General features: G+C 38.3%; 1 protein-coding gene and 1 pseudogene across 1 annotated transcript; one reads left to right on the top strand and one right to left on the bottom strand.

Annotated features, from left to right (window-relative positions):
• Positions 1-402: 402 nt before the first annotated feature.
• On the bottom strand, positions 403-3,474 carry LOC113177989 (matrin-3 pseudogene; annotated as a pseudogene).
• Positions 3,475-4,676: 1,202 nt separating this feature from the next.
• On the top strand, positions 4,677-4,910 carry LOC144249986 (uncharacterized). The gene has a single exon (XM_077792233.1). It carries the CDS (start codon positions 4,677-4,679, stop codon positions 4,908-4,910), a length of 234 nt encoding a protein of 77 aa, XP_077648359.1.
• The last annotated feature ends 15,176 nt before the right edge of the window (positions 4,911-20,086 follow it).

Below are 20,086 nucleotides of genomic sequence, written 5' to 3' on the forward strand. Positions count from 1 at the left end.
CAAGAAATTAATACTGGTCAAAGAGAACGGGAATATTTTTACATTTCACTGAAAATACATTGACTACTAGAATACAAAACCTAGCAGGAACTCAGGGAAAAATTACAAAATCTAAAGCCAATTACTTAATATTTCTTATTACCTAAACAACAGCATGACATTAAAAGAAAACTGCACCTGCATTTGAATTGCCAATTTCACATGAAGTTCTCTAAAAATGAATGCAACCAAAACAGCTTCAAACTCCAAATGAAAAGTCTGCAAGGCTCAGATTAAAATGTGGAATGTTTCAGATGAAAGTAATAAAAATACAATTGTTTTTGTTCTTTATTGAATGGGATCAAAAATTGACATTTCTTTGAAGCTTGGAACGACTAAATTTCATTTCTCTGAACAGTTCTATGTTATCTTTTACTTAGTGGTGCAAGTTGTCTTAACGTAGCTTATGGAGTCAGTCTCTACAAAGTACTTCTGTCTGTTGCCATTCTGATGAAACAAAAACTATTCTTCATTAACTTAACCGTATGTGTATTTTTTTTGCTATAACACTTAACACATGAACAGACATCTATTATTTTTCCACTAAAACAAAAGAGTACAATAGTTTTCTTCTAACTATCAGTATTGTATTTAAAAAAGGTTAACATTAAAAACAAAGAACCATTGTTTTCTTTGAAATTAAGCTTCTTGAACATATTAAGCCTCCTTCTTCTGCATGCGTTCTTCTGCCAATTTATTCAGAAATTTCTTTAATTTCTGATAATGAGGAAGGCTGCTGCAGTGAGTATTCTTTGCAACTTCTTCATTTGTATAAAAGAGTGAACACAGCTTACAGTAAAACCCTGTTTTAGGTATCACATAGTCTATACCAACAGGAACATTGGGCTGGTATGGTCCAATTCTATACTCATCTGGGATTGTATAGTCTTCCTTGTTTTCTTCACTTTGGCCATCTGCATTTTCACTTGTATCTTTGTTGGGGCCATCAGCAGCCTCAGCAGATTCAGCACCTGGTTCTGTATTTTCCTCATTTTTTATTCCATTTTCCAACGCAGCTTCATTTTCTTGATCAAGTCCCTCGATCTTGTCCACCTTTTTAAGCTTTTTCTTTGCTGCTGCTGAAGCACTTGCATTTGCATCTTTTTTTACAGCTTTATCTGAAGGTTACTTTTTCCCATCAGAAGTCACATCACCTAAATTAGCAAGATCAGTCTCATCTCCCACAGAACTGCCACTTTCTAGAAGTGCTGCTGCTGCTTCTTCATCTACAAGTAGCTCATCTTCAGATTCCAGAAGCATATTAGGTTCCTGTTCTGTCTGGTCATCCTTTGTATCTTTCTCACCATCTTCACCCGACTTCTCTTCTTGTTCTTTACCTTCAGTTGTACTTTCAGTCTTCTGAGAACCATCAGTTTTAGATTTCTTATCACTTGGAGATTCTTTGCCATCTGGACAATAAGATCTCTTTCGGGGTTTGTCTTTTTTCAGTAAGCCAATACCTCGGTTGGGAATCCTCAGTACTAGTTCTTTATATTTCTCAGAAAGGTCAACCTTAACACATCTCCCCTGAAACCAAAGGGCTTTTTTCAGACAATGGTCAACCATTGCCATTGCATCTTCTCTGGTCTCCATCTCAATAAAGGCCTGACTTTTCATCCTCATCAATATATAATTCTTTATTTTCCCATACGGCTCAGCAAGCTTAAGGACAGCACTATCAGAATAGCCAGAATGGGGTAAATTGCTGAGATGTATCACACGTCCAAGCTCTTGCTTTTGATCAAACTTCTGATCTGGCTTCCCTTCAGGTTTCTTTATTCTTTTATACTTCTGGGATAAATGAACTCTCTCACTGGTTTGCCAAATACTAATGCTGGTGTGGTTGTATAATAATCCACTGCAGCCTGAGCATCTTCTGTTGTTGCCATTTCAATAAATGCCTCATTAATTTTATTTAGAATCAGATGATTTGAAATGACTCCAAAAGGTTCCACCAGCTGCAACAGTTGGTACCTCAAGTTTTTCCCTCGCTGAAAATCCATGATGTGAACAACTCGGCTAGTTTCCACTCTGCCTTTTTGCATGTGTCTAGGTCCTTGCAGATTTCCATTTCCAGCACCCAGATTTCCTCTTGGCCCAACTGCTGGTCCCCCAAGATGAAAGGAGGGGGGTGGAGGTCCCAAAATTCCTGGTGCCAGGTTTGTAGACTGCTGCAACATGAATGGATCACCCATTGTGTGTCCTGTATCATTGTCAGGATTCCATTCTGGGTAGATTTCAAGAAGAAGCTGGCATCGGCGACTATGACTTGCTCCATTGATATGTTGACTCCACTCCTTATTAGAATGAACTGGCAAATCACATATAGAGCACAGATGGGGATAACCCTTCGGTAAGAGTCCATGGAAGTCTTCAATATTGCTACTTGGAGGGGCGCCCCTCTTTTTCTCAAAGAGAGATCTCTCTTGTAAGGGGCCAGGACCACGTCCCATTCTCTCATACTCACTGTCAAATTTATGATAGTTATGCGAGGTCTCACCAAAAAAGGAATCATCCCTACACCTTTCTCCATCTCTTAATCTGTCATCTTCATAATCCATTCTGTCATAATAACCAGATTCTTGAGAACGACTTCCATGGTCATAATCAAGCACTGGGTTGAGACTAGGACCACGATCATCAAAACTATCTCTTCTAAAGTGCCTTTTTTCTTCCCAGTCATCCCTAGGTACTCTGTATGGTGGCTCCCGTGTAGCAGATCTGCCATCTCTACCATAACTCAATGTAGGGCCTTCTTCAGTTCTCCTGCTTTTAAGCTGCAGAAGGATTTGGGGCAAATTCTCAGGAGTAATCTTGTCCTCTGGATAACGACTCAGTTCATCTAAGTCTCTAGCAGACAGACCAAAGCTGGCCAAAATGTTACTGGCCTGGTCTGCATCTCCATGGTGTTGAGAAGACAAAGGGAGTGGACCTCTACTTCCAATGTTAAATGTAGAATGCAAATTATGGGAAGAAGTACTAGCAGAAGACAGTGCACTATGAGCTCCTTGTTGATTCAATGAAGAACTCATTCCAAGATTCATTAAACTAGCAAGGCGTGCAGTACCCTGGTTCATCCTTCCAAGAGATGCTGGCATACTTAAAGACTGGGTAGCAGCAGCAAGAAGGCCTATTCCTGCTGCAGACAGGTCACGCCCATGACCCTGTGAGTCCCTACCGAGAGATGATTGCTGGAATGACTTGGACATTGTAGAACTATCTCTTGTCTATTTTATAGATCGAAAAAAAAAATTTTAAAGATGGCCAAAAAGAAAGCTCAAACTAGAAAGCTAGGTTAACTTTGCTTCAAAAAATGGTAACGCCAAGAAAAAGGATCAATAAGGACTGTAGAATCTTCTTCAAGCTGAGAACCAGCAGACAGCTCTTAGGGAAAGGGAGAGGGAAAAGGAGAGGTACCTCTCTCCCAGCGAGCGGGACGCGGAGGCTCCCATAAACCTGTTTTTTGCACCTTCCAGAAAGTGAAGCTGGGAATAAATAAACAGGCCTCAATTTAGGTTGGAACAGTCACAAAGTTTCAAGTCTCTAAGGTTTCTCTGGAGGCCAGAGTTTCTAGTGGACCATTCCTCATAGGAATTTATACTGATTTATATAGCCTCAGATTCATGGAATGATTAATTTATGCTGAGTCATATAATCACAAATTCATACTAATGCATAGAACCACAGATTAGTACCGACTCATATAACAAATTCATGCTGATTCATAAAAGCACACATCCCAGTCTAGCACCATAGAATACAGAATAGCCTTTCTTCATTCTTCATTTGTAGCTCTTTCTCCAACAGAGAATTTAGTTCTCAATCCTCACAAAGTTTTTTGCATCTTTGCTCAATCCTGGAGTTCATATGAAGTAGTTTGGGATATCACCTCCCCCAATCTTGTTGAATTTAATTATTTTTGAGCACAAGAAAAATGAGCATTTCTAAATGTCAGAAGTTAGACTTGGGTGTACTCAAAGAAGAAGCCTTCATATTCCTCCTACCTAGCTCCCATTCTCCATCCTATCTGCATTGCCTCTTTCCATTTAGATAATCTCATTAATTCTTAGTTTATATTTTTTGTTTTTTGTGAAGATGAATAGAATACATACATGTTTCTTGTTTCCTATTCTTATATGAAAATTAGATAGTTCATGAAAATATTCTTGTCTAAGTCTCACTTTAAGTGTAAACAAAGACACAATCTCATTCAGAAACTTTAGGTAAATAGATAAGAGAATGAAGAATAAGTTTCTAAAACCCAATTGTTGAATCAACCTTCTAATTTTCTCTCTCCGTGAACATCTTGGTCCTGATTAGAAGCCCCTAAAGGCACTATTTAACCTAAGTAGAGGGACAAGATGGTGGTTAGTATTAGATAGCCTTCACTACACTCATCTATATTCCTAAACTAGGAATAATTTATCTTCAAACTTAAAATCTTCTGATTAGTAAATTTAAGGGTTTGGACTAGGTAGATCTCTGATGTCACTCAACTCCAAGATTCTTTGAGGCTCTGTTCCCATGGTGCTATGGTTTCTAATATTCTAAAACACAAATCATTTTACAGAGACACTTACAGGCAGCTTCACTATCCTGCCTTGAATCTCTTCAGTCACAGTTTAAGGACAGATAGAATGGGCTTCATGATAAAGAGGAGCATCTTAAAGCCTGGAGATCCCATATTCCTGCGTAGGGCTCTTGTGAACAACCTCGGAGAGGAAAAGAAGACCAGGATTCACATTGAAAAACTTCAGAAATCTTTAATCATCCGGTTCAAAGAGATTGAGCAAGAAAAATTAGCCCTGAGAAGGTTTATGATACAGCTTCACCAAACAACTGGTTATTTTCCTCGAATGTCTTTCTGGTGACTGATGTTACTGTAGGTGAGGAGTTCAACTGAGTTTCTATTAGAAAAAATCTGAGTCTCCTGTTATCTCTGTGTAACCTAAGAAAGCAGTGTAAGCAACTATGACAAGTACAAAAACAGATAAAAAGATGCAAATGGAATGTCTACTGAAAATCAACTGATATCTCCTGAAAGAGAATAAGCATTGATTTTTCCCATGATACCATTTCTTTACAACTTGAAATAGTAATATGCAATGCATATTTTCTTAAGAGATTTCCCTGAGACAAGAATAAAGCTTAGCTGTTTTCAAGATCTTTCTGATATTGACCATGAAATACATATCATGCCTGAAACATATTTGCCTTAGAATGCCTTAATTGACTTAATTTCAGTTGTTTGTCTATAGTTTGAATAGCATGAATAAAAAAGTTGATGCCAAAATTAAGAGGAAAATAATATAGTGGGAAAAGGATAGAAACTTGACTCAATTCAAGGGCCCGGGTGGTGGCTCCGTGGTAGAGTGTTTGCCTAGCATGCATGAGGCACTGGGTTTGCTCCCTGGCACCACATTAAAAATTAAAAAATAAATAAAATAAAGGTATTATGTCCATCTACAACTAAAAAAAAAATATTTTAAAAAAATAATCAATTCAAATCTAGAAGTTTGTATCTATTACATGTGTGATCCTGGAATTAGAACTCTTTTATTCAAGATGGATATAGCAATAATTATATCAAAAGATTGTTTTAAGGATTAAATAAAAGACAATATATAGGGCATATTGTAGACATCCCTCTATGTTCCCATGGCCCCTTAACACGGACATCAATCGTTGAATTAGAGCCCACACTTAAAAACATCACTTTAACATGGTTACCTCCGTAAAGCCCCTATCTCCAAGTACGATCATATTCTGAGATCCTGGGTGTTGGGATTTCAGCATATTAATTTTAGGGGTGGTCACAATTCATCCCATCACAGGGAGTCCCTGGGCCACAGAGCTCTGAAGAGCAGCAACTTGGGTTTTGTTTTGTTTTGTTTTGTTTTGTTTTGTTTGTCAATGGATCTTTTTTATTTTATTTACTTATATGTGGTACAGAGGATCGAACCCAGGGCCTCACACATGCCAGGCAAGCACTCTACCACTGAGCCACAACTCCAGTCCAACTTGGGGTCCTTTATACCCCAGGGTTTGTCTTTATCTACTGCTAGCAGATATTGAGTTCAGTTTTATGGAGAATGCAAAGCAGGCAGCTCTAAATGCATAAGAAATTTTTGTTTGTTCAGGCTATATTTAATACAATTGGATATTTGAGTATTTTTGTTTGGTCCCATCAGGCTTTGAGCCAAGAGTCTTGGCCAGCTAAAAAGAAATAAATAACACTGGGGCCTACATACAGGGGCTGGTTTATGTAGTAACCCATTTTTCTGGCTCCATGTTGTGTTATAATCTAAGTTGGATGTTACTTTGTAGTGCCTGAGTTTGGAGCCAGTGATATAGGTTCCTGAAGACCTAGCATTCCACACGGACATAAACCAGAGTTTCAAAGCCTATTCTTAGCCTGCCGGCCCACTTATAGATAATAAAATAAGAAGCTTTTTATTTATTCCATCCATTTTGTTAATAGAATGACCTTCTGACCACTTTGATACATGTTCTTGCTATTATTAAAACTTAGTGAATAATGTCCACCAACAAGCATCAATTTCATCAAATGCACAGCTAATTATTGATCCAGGGGTATAGTTATCTCACATCATGGTCCCTGAAGTGCACTTCCATGAGAAATTTCAGTCCTTGGGCAGTTGTATAGTTTGTGTAGATAAGTCTTTGGGTATGGCTGTGTTTCTTTTAATTGTTGTGTGGTGTGCCACATATATGCTATTCCTGCTGCCCCCCAAATTAGTGATCCAGGGTTAATAATCAGGGAGGACTGTTGGGAAAATTCTCTGTGGCTTTGGAGAGTTGGGCCAGTATAGCTTGTAGGGACAGACTGCTGTTCTATAAAATTATTTTTGCATTTTTGGGCAACATTCAAGTGTGGAAACAATTTTCCAGGGCTGGATGGGAGAAAGATTGTGATAAGCGAGGCTATTTGATTTTATTTCAGGCCTGCTGGGTTCCCCTTACAACCTGTATTCTCTGTGTTCCTGTGAAGGTAATTTTGAGTGACTTAGTGCAGTTCCAAATAGTGGGAACGGGAGCATATAATGTCAGATAAGCTTATGGTTTACCTACTTCACCTTCAGTACCTGACTCAACTCAATTGGTTATGGCTTCAGCCTACCACTACCCACATATTTGCATGAGGTAAGTCTCACAGTTTATTGGATGTTAATGTCATTGTAGGATATTGGTGGTTAGAATAGGCTCCTCTTATAAGGGAAGTTTATGGGAAAGGAAAATCAAGCAAGAGGTGGTAAACTCTGTGAAGATCAGGTTCTTGGAATCAACCTCAGCATGTAGTTTAGATCTGTGCAGATATGTATTACTGTATCTAAGGCTATATACAATATGACCATAAAGTTTGTGTGCATTAATGATTGAGTATTCTACTGATTGCCAATGATCAGTAGCGTTATTACATTTGAGTAGTACATAGATTCAGGTGTTCTCAACAGTTTAAAAAAAAATTTAGCTGTATACCAAATTGGGCCTGAAACTATGGGGCACTCACACATGAGATCCTCATAGGTGAGAAGAGTTATTCCAAAAATAAACATTAATTGTATTGTACAACTGGCTCATTTCCATCTCTATTTGTTGCAACATATTATAGCTGTGTTTTGTAGTATGACTACCTGCTACATCTTTTCCATTCTAGGGGATACTTCTCAAGGAAGTTTGAATAGCTCTAGTAGCCCCAGGGGTGGCCTCTAGTGAGGTGGTGGTGTGAATACACCAATAAATTTCCTCCCAGGTTAGTTTTCATGCTGATCTTTTCACTCTTGTTTCTATATTCTATAAAGTGAGATGTGAATGGTTTCCTAAGGTGGCCCCCAGAAGACTAACATTGGATGATGATTTCCCTCAAATATTTCCCAAGTCATTATTGTGGGTGGTGTTGGTAGGCCTAGCAAATTTTACAATAGCTGTATGCAAGCAGTTGGATGGAGAAACCCCCGTGCAGAGAGTACAGTAGGTAACTCCATCAGTCTGATCAAATATATTTTTATGAGAATTATCTTTGCTGCAACACCCAAGTGATATGATTATTTTCTGTGAGCAGCATTCATTGTTGTAGAGCCTATTTCCACAGATTGTTGTGTAACAGTTGTAGTTGGCATTGTGAGAGGTTTAAGTTGTGGAGAATTCTTAAAACTGGCTGTAGTCACTGATTTCTTAGATACACCTTGCCCAGGTAATATTATTTAGTATTCATAGTCTTCCTCGAAGCCACAGATGAGGTCCATGGTAATGCGTCCTTGGCAACTCAGCGAGATTTCTTTTCTCCCCAGTAAATGGAGATTGTAGTATAGGAGGTAAAAGATCATTATGATTAATAGTATAGGAGGAGAAAATCATTATAATTAATAGAAAAAGAGGCCAATAGTTACAAGGGTGTACATTACTGCATGACTTACACTGACAGAGATGGGAAGAGATCCAGCCTCAGTTGTTGAGCAACCAGCCCAGGTGACAAACACTGTGGTCCCACTGCCCCAGACCTGTCCATGTTGTGTGTCCCTGTTATGTTGTATGGCATGCTGTCATCGGTCGTAGGGGTGCAGATGACCAAGACTATGGTGACCCACTGATGGACAATGAAGTTGACATGGCCAATGTGGGAACTCCTCAGGTAAAGAAGAGGCACAGCAACAGAGTAGGGGTTAAAATTACAGGTCATCTACATCCAGGAGGGGTGCTGTATCCGGAGCATCACACGGTAGTATTGCGCATCCTGAGAATTGTTTTTTCCACAGCATCTGTAGTGGAACACAGCACGTGGATGGCAGCTGAGGATGTCTCTCCAGATAGTGGCGGGTGGTGTGGGTGTTGTGCTCAGCTTACAGTGGATGATAAACAGATACAGGTCGAGAAGTGTCCCAGAGTCAATGGTCTGCACCAGTGCCTTGTTGGGATCAAGGGGAAACTGTTCAGTCTTTGAAGGTGAAGGGAAAGATGGAAGAGCCATGGTTCCTTGGCTGTGAGCAACCCTGGCAGGGCTCCCCTGTCCATTAAAACTGTAAATATGCTGTATCCAATATGATTATTAGCAGAAGTCATAGCATCTCTGTTGGTTATCTCCCTATTTGTTATGAGTTTAAATATGGGGTGATTATTGTGCATGACTTGTGTGGCTAAAACTGAGAAACTAGTCAGGGGCAATGGGGAATTAAGAAAAACACAACACATAGACACAGTGAGAAAGCTGGGTCAGGTGGAATACTGCATTCTGAAGGAGAAACAGTGACGCAGTGCTGGCCCAGCAAGCTTATTATATATAGTCTCATAATCAGGAAGGTAAAGACTGCAGAGGCATTGTTCTTTGGGCACTAGAAAGTTATGGGGCTAGAAACATTCTTGTAGCTACTTCACTGTTGCAATGCTAGGAGCTTCATGTGGCACCCAGGAAGCCCATTGTCCAAAGTTTCTATTAAGCCTAGGCAGGCTTGAAGTTAGCAGATCTGGTGAAACATTGTAGTTATCTGACTATGCTCAGAATCCTCCATCCCTGGGAACTGGCTTCTGAGATCTAGGCCAAGATTCTGTGCTTTGCACAGAGCCTTTTATAAACAGGGCATCACCATAGCAACTGGGCTGTCTTGTCCCATACTTTGTAAAGGAAATTCCCAGCATTTGCAGGTGCACCACATGGTGTTTTATCCAAAACATCATGCTCCACAATATTGTGTAGACAATGTAATCAGAACTAAGGGCATTGTTTTTATGACTTAAGAGATCATTGTCCTCAATGTTCCCTCAACAGCCATTGTTTAAAAAGCCTAGTATGTCTTTATCTGCTCTTATTTTGTAATGTTCATTGCTAGTTTTGCTATGCAGTAAAATGGGAACCTCAATCTGTCTTTATAACTTGTGACATTACCAAAGGCTATGGATATGGTTTGAGTGTATTCCCCAAAGGTTCATGTGCTGGAATCTTGGCCCTCAGTGTGGTGGTTTAGAAGTGGTGGAAACTTAGTGGAAAGCGATTAGTTCATAGGGACTCTGACCTTATTAATGCACTGTTAACTTGAAGGAGGAGGTCAGATCTTTGGGAATTGAGAGAGTACTGAGAATAGGCTGTTACGAGTTAAGGTTTCTCAGCTCATTCTCTTATTTCTCCCCTCTCACACATGTGCTCTTCTGTCCATGCCCACTTCCTTCTACTCCTCTGCCATGTTGTGATGCAGCTGGGGCAGGGCGTGTTCTTGCTATATCTTGGTGCCCTACTGTTTGGACTTCCCAAGCATGATAATTATAAGTTAAACAAAACTTTTTTCTTTGTATATTTGCCAGCTTCAGATCTTGTTATAACAACAAAAAAATGAACTAAGGCTATGAAAGGTGTTTTGTTCATTCCTCGATAACATTAATGGAGGTTTGTGCCTGTTGTAGACTTGTGTAAGTATCCACCACTGTGAAGACCCTGCCACAGGACAGGAAGAGACCCAATAAAGTGGATTTTTCCAGTTCTTATGTGGCCTTTCTCTTCTGCAGGTTCTCCCAAGTAGTGGACCCAGTCTTTATGTTTCTAACATATCACTAAGTTTGTCCCAGGCTTTGTGTAAACATCCCAATTCCTCTGTGAAAAGTCTATTTTCATAACTCTATGATGCCCAAATGCCCTGACCTCTTCTCTTACATACCTTTGAGTAGAAGAGGTAGAGTGCCTCATCCCTAAAGTCTGGGACTCTGCCTACTGCAATAGGTTTACTCACTTTGATGTTTTGGTGAGTGTATCAACTTTGGGGTTGTATGTGCTTCTTCTATGTCTTGTGTGGGCTGAGTTCATTTGTGCAAGGGAGACAAAAAAGGAGCCAGTGTGATAATATTTTCCCACATTTTTTTACCCTAAATGCCTTAGCCTGATGTTTTATAGCACTGATTTTGCCAAAGTCCCAACCGATTAGTTCACTCATTAGCCACCAACCAATAAGTGGTTGGTGGCTAATGGGTGAAAATATAAGTGTTAATGTTTGTCAAGGGGATACTGTATTGCTGGGAGTATTGCACACAAGGAGACTGGAGCACTTGTTTGGGGACGATAGGCTGCAGCTCTCCTTTGTCTGGCTCCCTTATGTCCTGAGCTCACTCCACCAGTAAAGAAAGACCATTGATTTTCTTGTTTTGAATGCTGACCATTCTCCCTCCAGATCCAAATCCCTTCATGGAGGGATTTGGCAAGTTAACCTTAGTGGCAGGGTATGTATCTATTTCCATGGAGGATGACATTCTAGTAGGGTTCAGTGTATCTTGATTCTGTAGATCCACTTTAATAAGGAGGTCTCTGTTGCTGACTCAGTTTTACAGTGAACTTTTTCCATTACCCAGGCATAGTAGGAATCTCAGTTCATAAGGTAAACTGGCCCTGCCCTGCAATAAGGACTTCAGTTTTGATAACTGAAAAGTGGAAAAGTTGTGGGTTATTGAATAGTTAAGGACCAGCAAATATCAGAGGAAAGAATGTATTGGTACCAGAATTTGCAATTGGTTGTATCCCTGAACTGATGAGGGCTTTGACAAATTAGGAAGGGTCTTTTATCTTACGTGGGGCAATTGCCCATCCCTTCCCAGTGAGGTGTTTGTTCATGGTTGTAATGGACTGTGAGACATATTTGGTCAGGACCATTGAGGAGAATGTCATTTATATGATGCCACTGACTTTCCACCAAGTTTTTTGGTGGAAATGTGGGGCAAGTGTGATGCCCTGTCAGCAAAACTATAAAGCTAAATAAGTACCCTATAGGTGATGGGGTAAAGGTGTGCTGCTGATCTTCACAGTTAAGGTAAATTGTGGTTGACCTTTCTGTAACTATTTACCCACATTGTTTTGTCATTCATTAAGGTGACAATATCTGGTAGAGATTCTCTAATAAAGAGAACTGCCTTGTTCTGTAATTTTGTGATCAATAGTTCATCATTGATTATTAGTGGCTTTAAGCACAGGCCATATCAGGGAACTGAAAGGTGAGACTGTGGGAATCAGTACCCCTTCCTATGTGAGTCAGCTTTGACAGGCTGTCATCCTTCAGTGCTTTGTCTAAGCCATTACTGTGGCATATTTACCACCTGAACCAGGCAGGGAAAAGCTCATTGGTTCCCATGGAGTGGTGCCCACAACAGTATAAAAACCTTAGGGTTGCTTCCTGAAGTTCCCTATTGAGAGAAGGTCCATTTAATAATGGGAAACAACAAGAACAGAAATATTTCTTAGCAAATCTGGGTCAATTTTAATAATTGATTAATTACCCCCAATTAATTCTCCTTCCAAGCCTGTTACCTCCTTGAGGGGTCTTTGTAAAGCATGCATGATTCTTAGAATCAGGGAGATTTGAGCATGTATGTCCAACAGAGCTAGCCAGTGTTGTGTATTTTTGGAACCCAAAGCAAAATTGCTGTAGTTATTTGCCAAAAGGAGCCTGTCTCCATGACCACTCAGTAAGGTGGGTGCATGGCACTGGTGGTAACTGTAACTTAACCCTATTAAGTATTGTAACTGCTCTGCCAGTTTCCCAGAAAACAAATTTGATCCCGCAGTGTTCAGTATAACCTCTCATGTTCATCTTGGGATTCATGTGAGCAGAAACACAGTTGTGGGTGGTTATTTCAACCTGGCTGAGGGGGACAGCCTTGCCATGTGTAATTTTTTTTTTTTTTTGTAATTTTGACTTAGGTCAAATTTTGTTTGCAGAATAGGCAACACTTGATTCTGAGTTTGCCCTTCAAGAGATCCTATTAAGTCCAGGGCAAGTATGGTCTCTTGAATTATTTTAGCATTAGCTCTCATTATCAATTAAGATGACTTATATTTAATATGTTAGGAATGCCCCTGAGAAACAGCTGGGTGGATTTAACCTTCTCCATACTTGGCAAGACATGACACATACCATCTGTTGCCTGATGAACCTATTCCAGTATTCCCAGATAATGGAGGATCTCTTTGGCTTCATCAGTGTTGTTTATTGATAATCTTTCTGGGAATGTTTTAGGTAAATTAGTAGTAAGATAGGATGATAACAGTAATATAAGATGAGCAGTCTTCTAAGCCATAGAAGTTCACATCATCAAGATAAGTATGGAACAGGGTCCAAAACCACCTCTGTGGGTCATTCCCACATTCCACACTGATTTTCTGGAGCCCTTAATAGGGATATAATCTTTCTTATGCTCTGGCAGCCTCAGTTTGGTAGAACCTGCTCCTTATCAGATTTATTCCATGTATCCAAGCAGCCCCTTTTTATTTGGTTCTTGGGCTACTTCTTAAGAATGTATCTCTTCCTCTAAATAATAGAAGTCCCCTCCTTGACCCTTCCTGCTTGTATTTTATATTGTTATCAATTTGCTGGCGACTAACAAAAAAAGGTAGATTATCCTAATCATGACTGTGAGGACACTGTGCTCCTTTCCTATGGAGTCAGTCTTCCTGGGGTTGTTCAATCTGTCTGCTCTCTTAGAGTTTGGGCTCCTGCCTCCTCGTCTACAGGTGGTGTCCTGTGAGAAGCAGTAGCCTTGATGTACTTGGGCACTGGAGCACCTGCTCAGCAAGATTTCCACATCTACAAGAGTTCTTGGAAGAGCTGGGATATACATTTCCTTGCTTTTAGTGATTTTCAGTAGTGCTTTAGCCATTTTAGCCCAAGTTTTAGAATATGCCTCTGTGGAGAGGCCAGAATAATGGCATGTATAACCACACGATTGTCACAATAGCAGAAGCATGCAGCTTGCAAGGGGTCTCTTCTAACCATGCTCCGGAGACTGGCATCAGCCTATTGTCTCTGCTTTACTGACTCCTTTAACTGCCGTGGTAATCCCCCGAGGTGGTAAGGGCATCATTTCATTCCAGAGTACCTGAAATAATTGGTCCACTACAGGAAACTTCTCTTGCTAAATATTGTTGCGGGGTAAAAGGTACACCAACCCTCAGTTTATAGGAGTACATTACTCTTCTTTTTCTGTTCAAGCCAAAGTCTTACACATATACACTGCTTGCTTACTGGAGCAACCCAGACAGGCATGGGTTGACCTTCATCTCAGAAAACTTCATGTTTCTAACCCAAAATTTAGTCTATTCTTCAAGACCTTAGCCTCTGGGTTTCCTAAAATTCATTTTCCATGTCAAAAAAATAACTTGGCAAAGTGATAGATAAGTGCCAAAACAGACCTAGTCTGCAAAGACAGAATATTTTTCTCTTTTGTATTTATTCAGTATTTTTTACAGTTAATTTTTATTGGTACTTATTAATTACATATATTAATAGGATTTGGTCTGATATTTCCGTACATGTATATAGTATTGATCATATCCAATCACCTTCTTCCAAACCTTTATCCACCCAACCCTGGCATCCTTCCCAGTCCCTAGTAACCACTATTCTACTTTCAGGCCAACACTTTTTTTTTCTTAGTTTCTGTCATAACCGAAAAGTAGATGGAACTGGAGGACATTATGTTAAGTGAAATAAGTCAGATAGAGAAAGACAAGTAAGTATCTCATGTTTTCTCTCATATGTGGAAACTAAGAAAAAAAAGTGTTGGCCTGAAAGTAGAATAGTGGTTACTAGGGACTGGGAAGGATGCCGGGGTCATTTTTCTTTATGGCTGAGTAATATTTCATTATGCATATATTTATGTATTGTGTTTTCTTTATACATTCATCTATTGGTAAGCACCTAGGGTGATTCCATAGTCTTTGCTATTGTGAACAGTGCCACAATAAACATAGACATGCAGGTATTTCTTTTGTATGCTGACTGTATTTTCTTTGGATATATACCCTGGAGTGGGGTAGCTGAATCATATGGTAATTCTCTTTCTTTGAGGTACTTCTGTGTTTTCTGTCATGACTGTACTACTTTACATTCCCATCAACAGTGTATAAGAGTTCCATTTCTGCTATCATTTGTTATTTTGTTATATATATCATATATATACACATTATATATATATGTGTATATATTATATATAATATACACACACATTATATATATATATATATATATATATATATATATATATATATATATATATATATATATAATGTGTGTCTATATAATAGCCATTCTAACTGGGAAGAGACTGTATCTTGTTGTAGTTTTGACAAATTTCCCTGATTGATGATATTAAGTATGTATTCGCCATTTATAATTGTTCACTTTAGAAGTGTCTATTCAGATCACTGGCCTGTTTTAAAACTGTGTTGTTTTATTGTTAGGTCTTTGTTGTTGTGTTTACAGTACTGGGGATGGAACGCAGGGCCTTGCATGTGTTAGGCAACTGCTCTAGCACTGAGATACATCTCCAGCCCTGTTTTTATTTTTGATACAGGGTTTCACCAATTTGCCCAGAATGGCCTCAAAATAGAGATCCTCTGGCCTCAACCTCCCAAATAGGTGGGGTTACAGGCATATGACACACTGTTTTCTGAGATCTTTATTATTCTTTTTTTTGTCTTTTTTTATTTTTTTAATTGGTTGTTCACAACATTACAAAGCTCTTGACATATTCTTTATATATTCTTGATGTTAACTCTGTCAGATGAGTAGCTGGCTAATATTTGCTCCCATTCTGTAGGCTATCTATTGATTGTTAGTGTACAGAAGCTTTTTAGTTTGACGTAATCCCATTTGTCAAATTTTGCTCTTGTTTTGTGTGTTTTCAGGGTCATATCCAGAAAGTCATTGCCTATCACAATATCATGAAATGTTTCCCCTATTTTTCCTCTAATACTTAGGAGTTGCAGGTCTTTTTTATCCATTTTGAGTTGGTTTTGTATGTGGCAAGAGATAGGGATGGAATTTCAATCTTCTACATGTGGATATCTTGCTTTCCCAGCACCATTTGTTGTTGGAGACTGTCCTTTTGCCAATGTTTTTGGCACTTAACAACCAGTTGTCTGTAGATATGTGAATTTATTGCTGAGTCTCTATTCTGTTCCATTGGTTTACGTATCTGTTTTAAAGCCAATACCATGCTATTCTTGTTATTATGGTTCTGTAGTATGCCTTGAAATCAGGTCTTGTGGTGCCTAAGCTTTATTCTTTGTGCTCAAGATTTCTTTGGTTATTCAGGGGTTTTGTGCTTCTGTAAGAATTTTAAGATTTTTTTCCTAGTTCTGTGAAGAATGTCATTAGGATTTTGATGGGATTTCGTTGAATCTATAGATAACTAGTGAGATGGACATTTTAACATATTTAAAATATTAATTCCACCAATCCAACATGGGAGACCTTTCCACCATTTGGTTACTACAACTTTTTTTCAACACTTCATAATTTTTATCATAGAGGACTTTCACTTCTTAGTTAAGTTTATTCCAGATATTTCATGATTTCTTTCTCAGCAAACTCATAGAAATGTTACTGCATATAGAAAAGTTACTAAGTTTTGTATGTTGATTTTACATACTGTTACTTTACTGAATTCATTTCTCAGCTGTAATAGTCATTTGGTAGTTACTAGGTTTATCCGTGTATAGAATGATATCATTAGTAAACAGGGATAATACTTTGATAGCCTCCTATCCAAGTGAATGTCTTTTGTTTCCTTCTCTTGCCTGTTTTTTTAAAGTATTAGTTGTTGATGGATCTTTTAAAAAAAAATCTTTTATTATTTATACGTGGTGCTGAGGATCGAACTCAGTGCCTTACATATGCTAGGCAAGGGCTCTACCACTGAGCCACAACCCCAGCCCACCTAATTGCTTTTTCTAAAACTTCTAGTACTCCATTGAAAAAAAAGAAGTGACAGTGAACACTGTCTTTAGAAGAAATGTTTTCAGTTTTTTCCCCATTTAGGGGTAATGTTTACTATGAGTTATACTTTATTGAAGTATGAGCATACTATATCTAATTTTTTCAGAGTGTTTATCATGAAGGAATATTGCATTTTTATCAAACATGGGGTTTTTTGCATGTATTGAGATGATCATATGATTTTTTTCCTTTATTCTGATTACATGATGTAGCACAGTTACTTCCCCTCCCCTCCCCTTTCCTGACAGCGACCTGCTATGTTACTCATCTGGCCTCAAACTCACAATAATCCTGCCTCAAGCCCCCAAATCACTGGGATTACAGGTGTGTGCCAGAATGCCTGGCTTATTATGTTTGTTGATTTGCATGTTGAAACAGTCTTACTCCCTTTCATAAAATCAGCTTGATTATGGTGTGTGGTTTTTTGATGTGGTGTTGAATTTGATTTGGTAATATTTTGTTGAGGATTTTTGCATCTATACTCATCAGGGATATTGATATATAGATTGCTTTTTTGTTGTTCTGTCCTTGTCCAGTTTAGCAACAGGGTATGCTGGCCTCATAGAATGAACTTGAAAAGATTCCCTCCTTTAAATAGACGAACTCTAGAGAGGACAAAAAGGGGTGGGAGATAAAGAGAGGGGCATGGGGATAGAAATGATGGTGGAATGAGATGGACATCAGTATCCAAAGTACATGTATGAAGACACGAATGGTGTAAAGATGCTTTGTATTGAACCAGAGATATGAAAAATGATGCTCACACATGTTAGACAAGTGCTCTTACCACTGAGCCAAAACCCCAACCCCTATTGGGGTCAGCATCCACATATCAGCTATTGTATTCTTAATAGGTGCCATTGTGACTGGAGTGAAATGAAATCTTCATTTTGATTTGCATTTCTTAAAATGCTAGAGATGTCAGACATTTTTTTCATATATTTATTGATTTATTGTATATCATCTTCTGAAAAGTTTTCAGTTCCTTGGCTCATTTATTGATTGGGTTATTTGTGGTTTTTTGGTGTTAAGTTTTTGAGTTTTTTATATATTGTAGAGATTAGTGTTCTATCTGATGTGCGTGTGGTTAAAAATTTGCTCCTATTCTGTAGACTCTCTATTCACCTGATTGTTTCTTTTTTAAAAAATATTTTTTTAGTTGTTGATAGACCTTTATTTATTTATTTATTTATATGCAGTGCTGAGAATTGAACCCAGTACCAGGCAAGTGTGCTATACCCCTGAGCCCCAGCCCCAGCCCTCTGATTATTTATTTTGCTGAGAAGAAGCTTTTTCATTTGAATCCATCCCATTTATTGATTCTTGATTTTATTTCTTGTGCTATAGGAGTCTCTTTAAAGAAGTCAGAGCCTAATCTGATATGATGAAAATTTGGGCCTACTTTTTCTTCTGTTTGGCACAGGGTCTCTGTTTTAATTCCTAGGTCCTTGATCCACTTTGAATTGTTTTGTGCATGGTGAGAGACAGGGGCCTAATTTTATTTTGGTGCATATGGATTTCCAGTTTTCCCAGCACCATTTTTGAAGAGGCTATCTTTTCTCCAATATATGTTTTTGGTATCTTTGTCTATTATGAGATAACAGTATTTGGGTTTGTGTCTGTGTCCTCTATTCTGTACCATTGGTCTACAAGTCTATTTTGCTGCCAACGCCATGCTGTTTTTGTTACTATTGCTCTACTGTATAGTTTTAGGTCTGGACTAGTAATGCCACCAGCTTCACTCTTCTTGCTAAGGACTGCTTTGGCTATTCTGGGTTTTTTTATTTTTCCATATTAATTTCATGATTGCTTTTTTTTCTATTTCTATGAGGAATGTCACTGGGATTGCATTAAACCTGTAAAGTACTTTTGGTAGTATGGTCATTTTGACAATATTAATTTTGCCAATCCAAAACCAAGGGAGATCTTTCAATCTTTTCTAAAGTCTTCTTTAATTTCTTTCTTTAGTATTCTGCAGTTTTCATTTATAGAAGTCTTTCACCTCTTTTGTTAAGTTGATTCCCAAGTATTTTATTTTTTGAGGTCATTGTAATTGGGGTGGTCTTCCTAGTTTCTCTTTAAGAGGATTTGTCACTGATGTATAGAAGTGTCTTTAATTTATGGGTGTTGATTTTATACACTGCTACTTTGCTGAATTCATTTACTAGTTCTAGAAATTTTCTGGTGAATTTTTTGTATCCTTTAGGTGTAGAATCATGTTGTTGGCAAATAGTGATAGTTTGAGTTCTTCTTTTCCTATCTGTATCCCATTAATTTCTTTTATCTGTATAATTGCTCTGGCTAGATTCAAGAACTATGTTAAATAGAAATGGTAAAAGAGGGCATCCCTGTCTTGTTCCAGTTTTTAGAGGGAATGCTTTCAATTTTTTTTTTTTTTTTGTATCAGGGATTCAACCCAGGGTTGCTTAATCACTGAGCCAAATACCCAGACATGTTTAATTTTTATTTTGAGACAGGGTCTCAGTAAGTTGCTTAAGGCCTCGCTATATTGCTGAAGCTGGCTTTGAACTCACAATCCTCCACCTCAGCCTCAGCCTCCTGAGCTGCTGGGATTACAGGCAGGTGCCACCATACCGGGATGATCTTTGGAATTTCTCTATCTCTTATGTTTCCTCTTTCATCACAAATTTTATTTACTTGGGTCTTCTCCCCTCACCACCTTGTTATTCTAGCTACAAATTTGTCAGTTTTATCTTTTCAAATAACCATCTCTTTGTTTCATTGAACTTTTGTAATTTTTAGACTGTATTTCATTTGTTGCTACTCTAATCTTTATTTTTTCTTCTGCTCATTTTGGGTTTGGTTTGTTCTTGCTTTTGAAGTCCTTGAAATGCATTATTACAATGTTTATTTGAAAGCTTTCTAATTTTTTGATGTAGGCATTCATTACTATAAGCTTCCTTCTTTTTCTGCATCCTGTGTGTTTTGGTATGTTGAGTTTGGTATGTCATTTGTTTCAAGAACTCCTTTAATTTCCCTATTGACTTCCTCAATGACCTACCATTCATTCAAAGGTGTGTTTGATTCAGTCTCCATTTATTTGTATAACTTGTAAAGTTGCTGTTATTATTGGCTTCTAGTTTCATTCTGCAATGACCAGAAAAGATACAAGATATTTTATTTTTTAAGAATTCCTTAAGACTTGTTTTGTGGCCTCATATATTATCTATTCTACATAAGTTCCATGTGCTGATAAAAAAAAATGTGCCTTCTGCAGCTGTTGGATGGAAAGTTCTGATAATCTGTTAAGACCATTT

The sequence above is a fragment of the Urocitellus parryii genome, chromosome 13 (genome assembly GCF_045843805.1).
Source record: "Urocitellus parryii isolate mUroPar1 chromosome 13, mUroPar1.hap1, whole genome shotgun sequence".
Taxonomy (NCBI): Eukaryota; Metazoa; Chordata; class Mammalia; order Rodentia; family Sciuridae; genus Urocitellus; species Urocitellus parryii.

What these genes read in the sequence shown, in the direction of transcription:
- LOC144249986 (XM_077792233.1), top strand. Translation starts at nt 4,677, where the DNA reads ATGGGCTTCATGATAAAGAGGAGCATCTTAAAGCCTGGAGATCCCATA.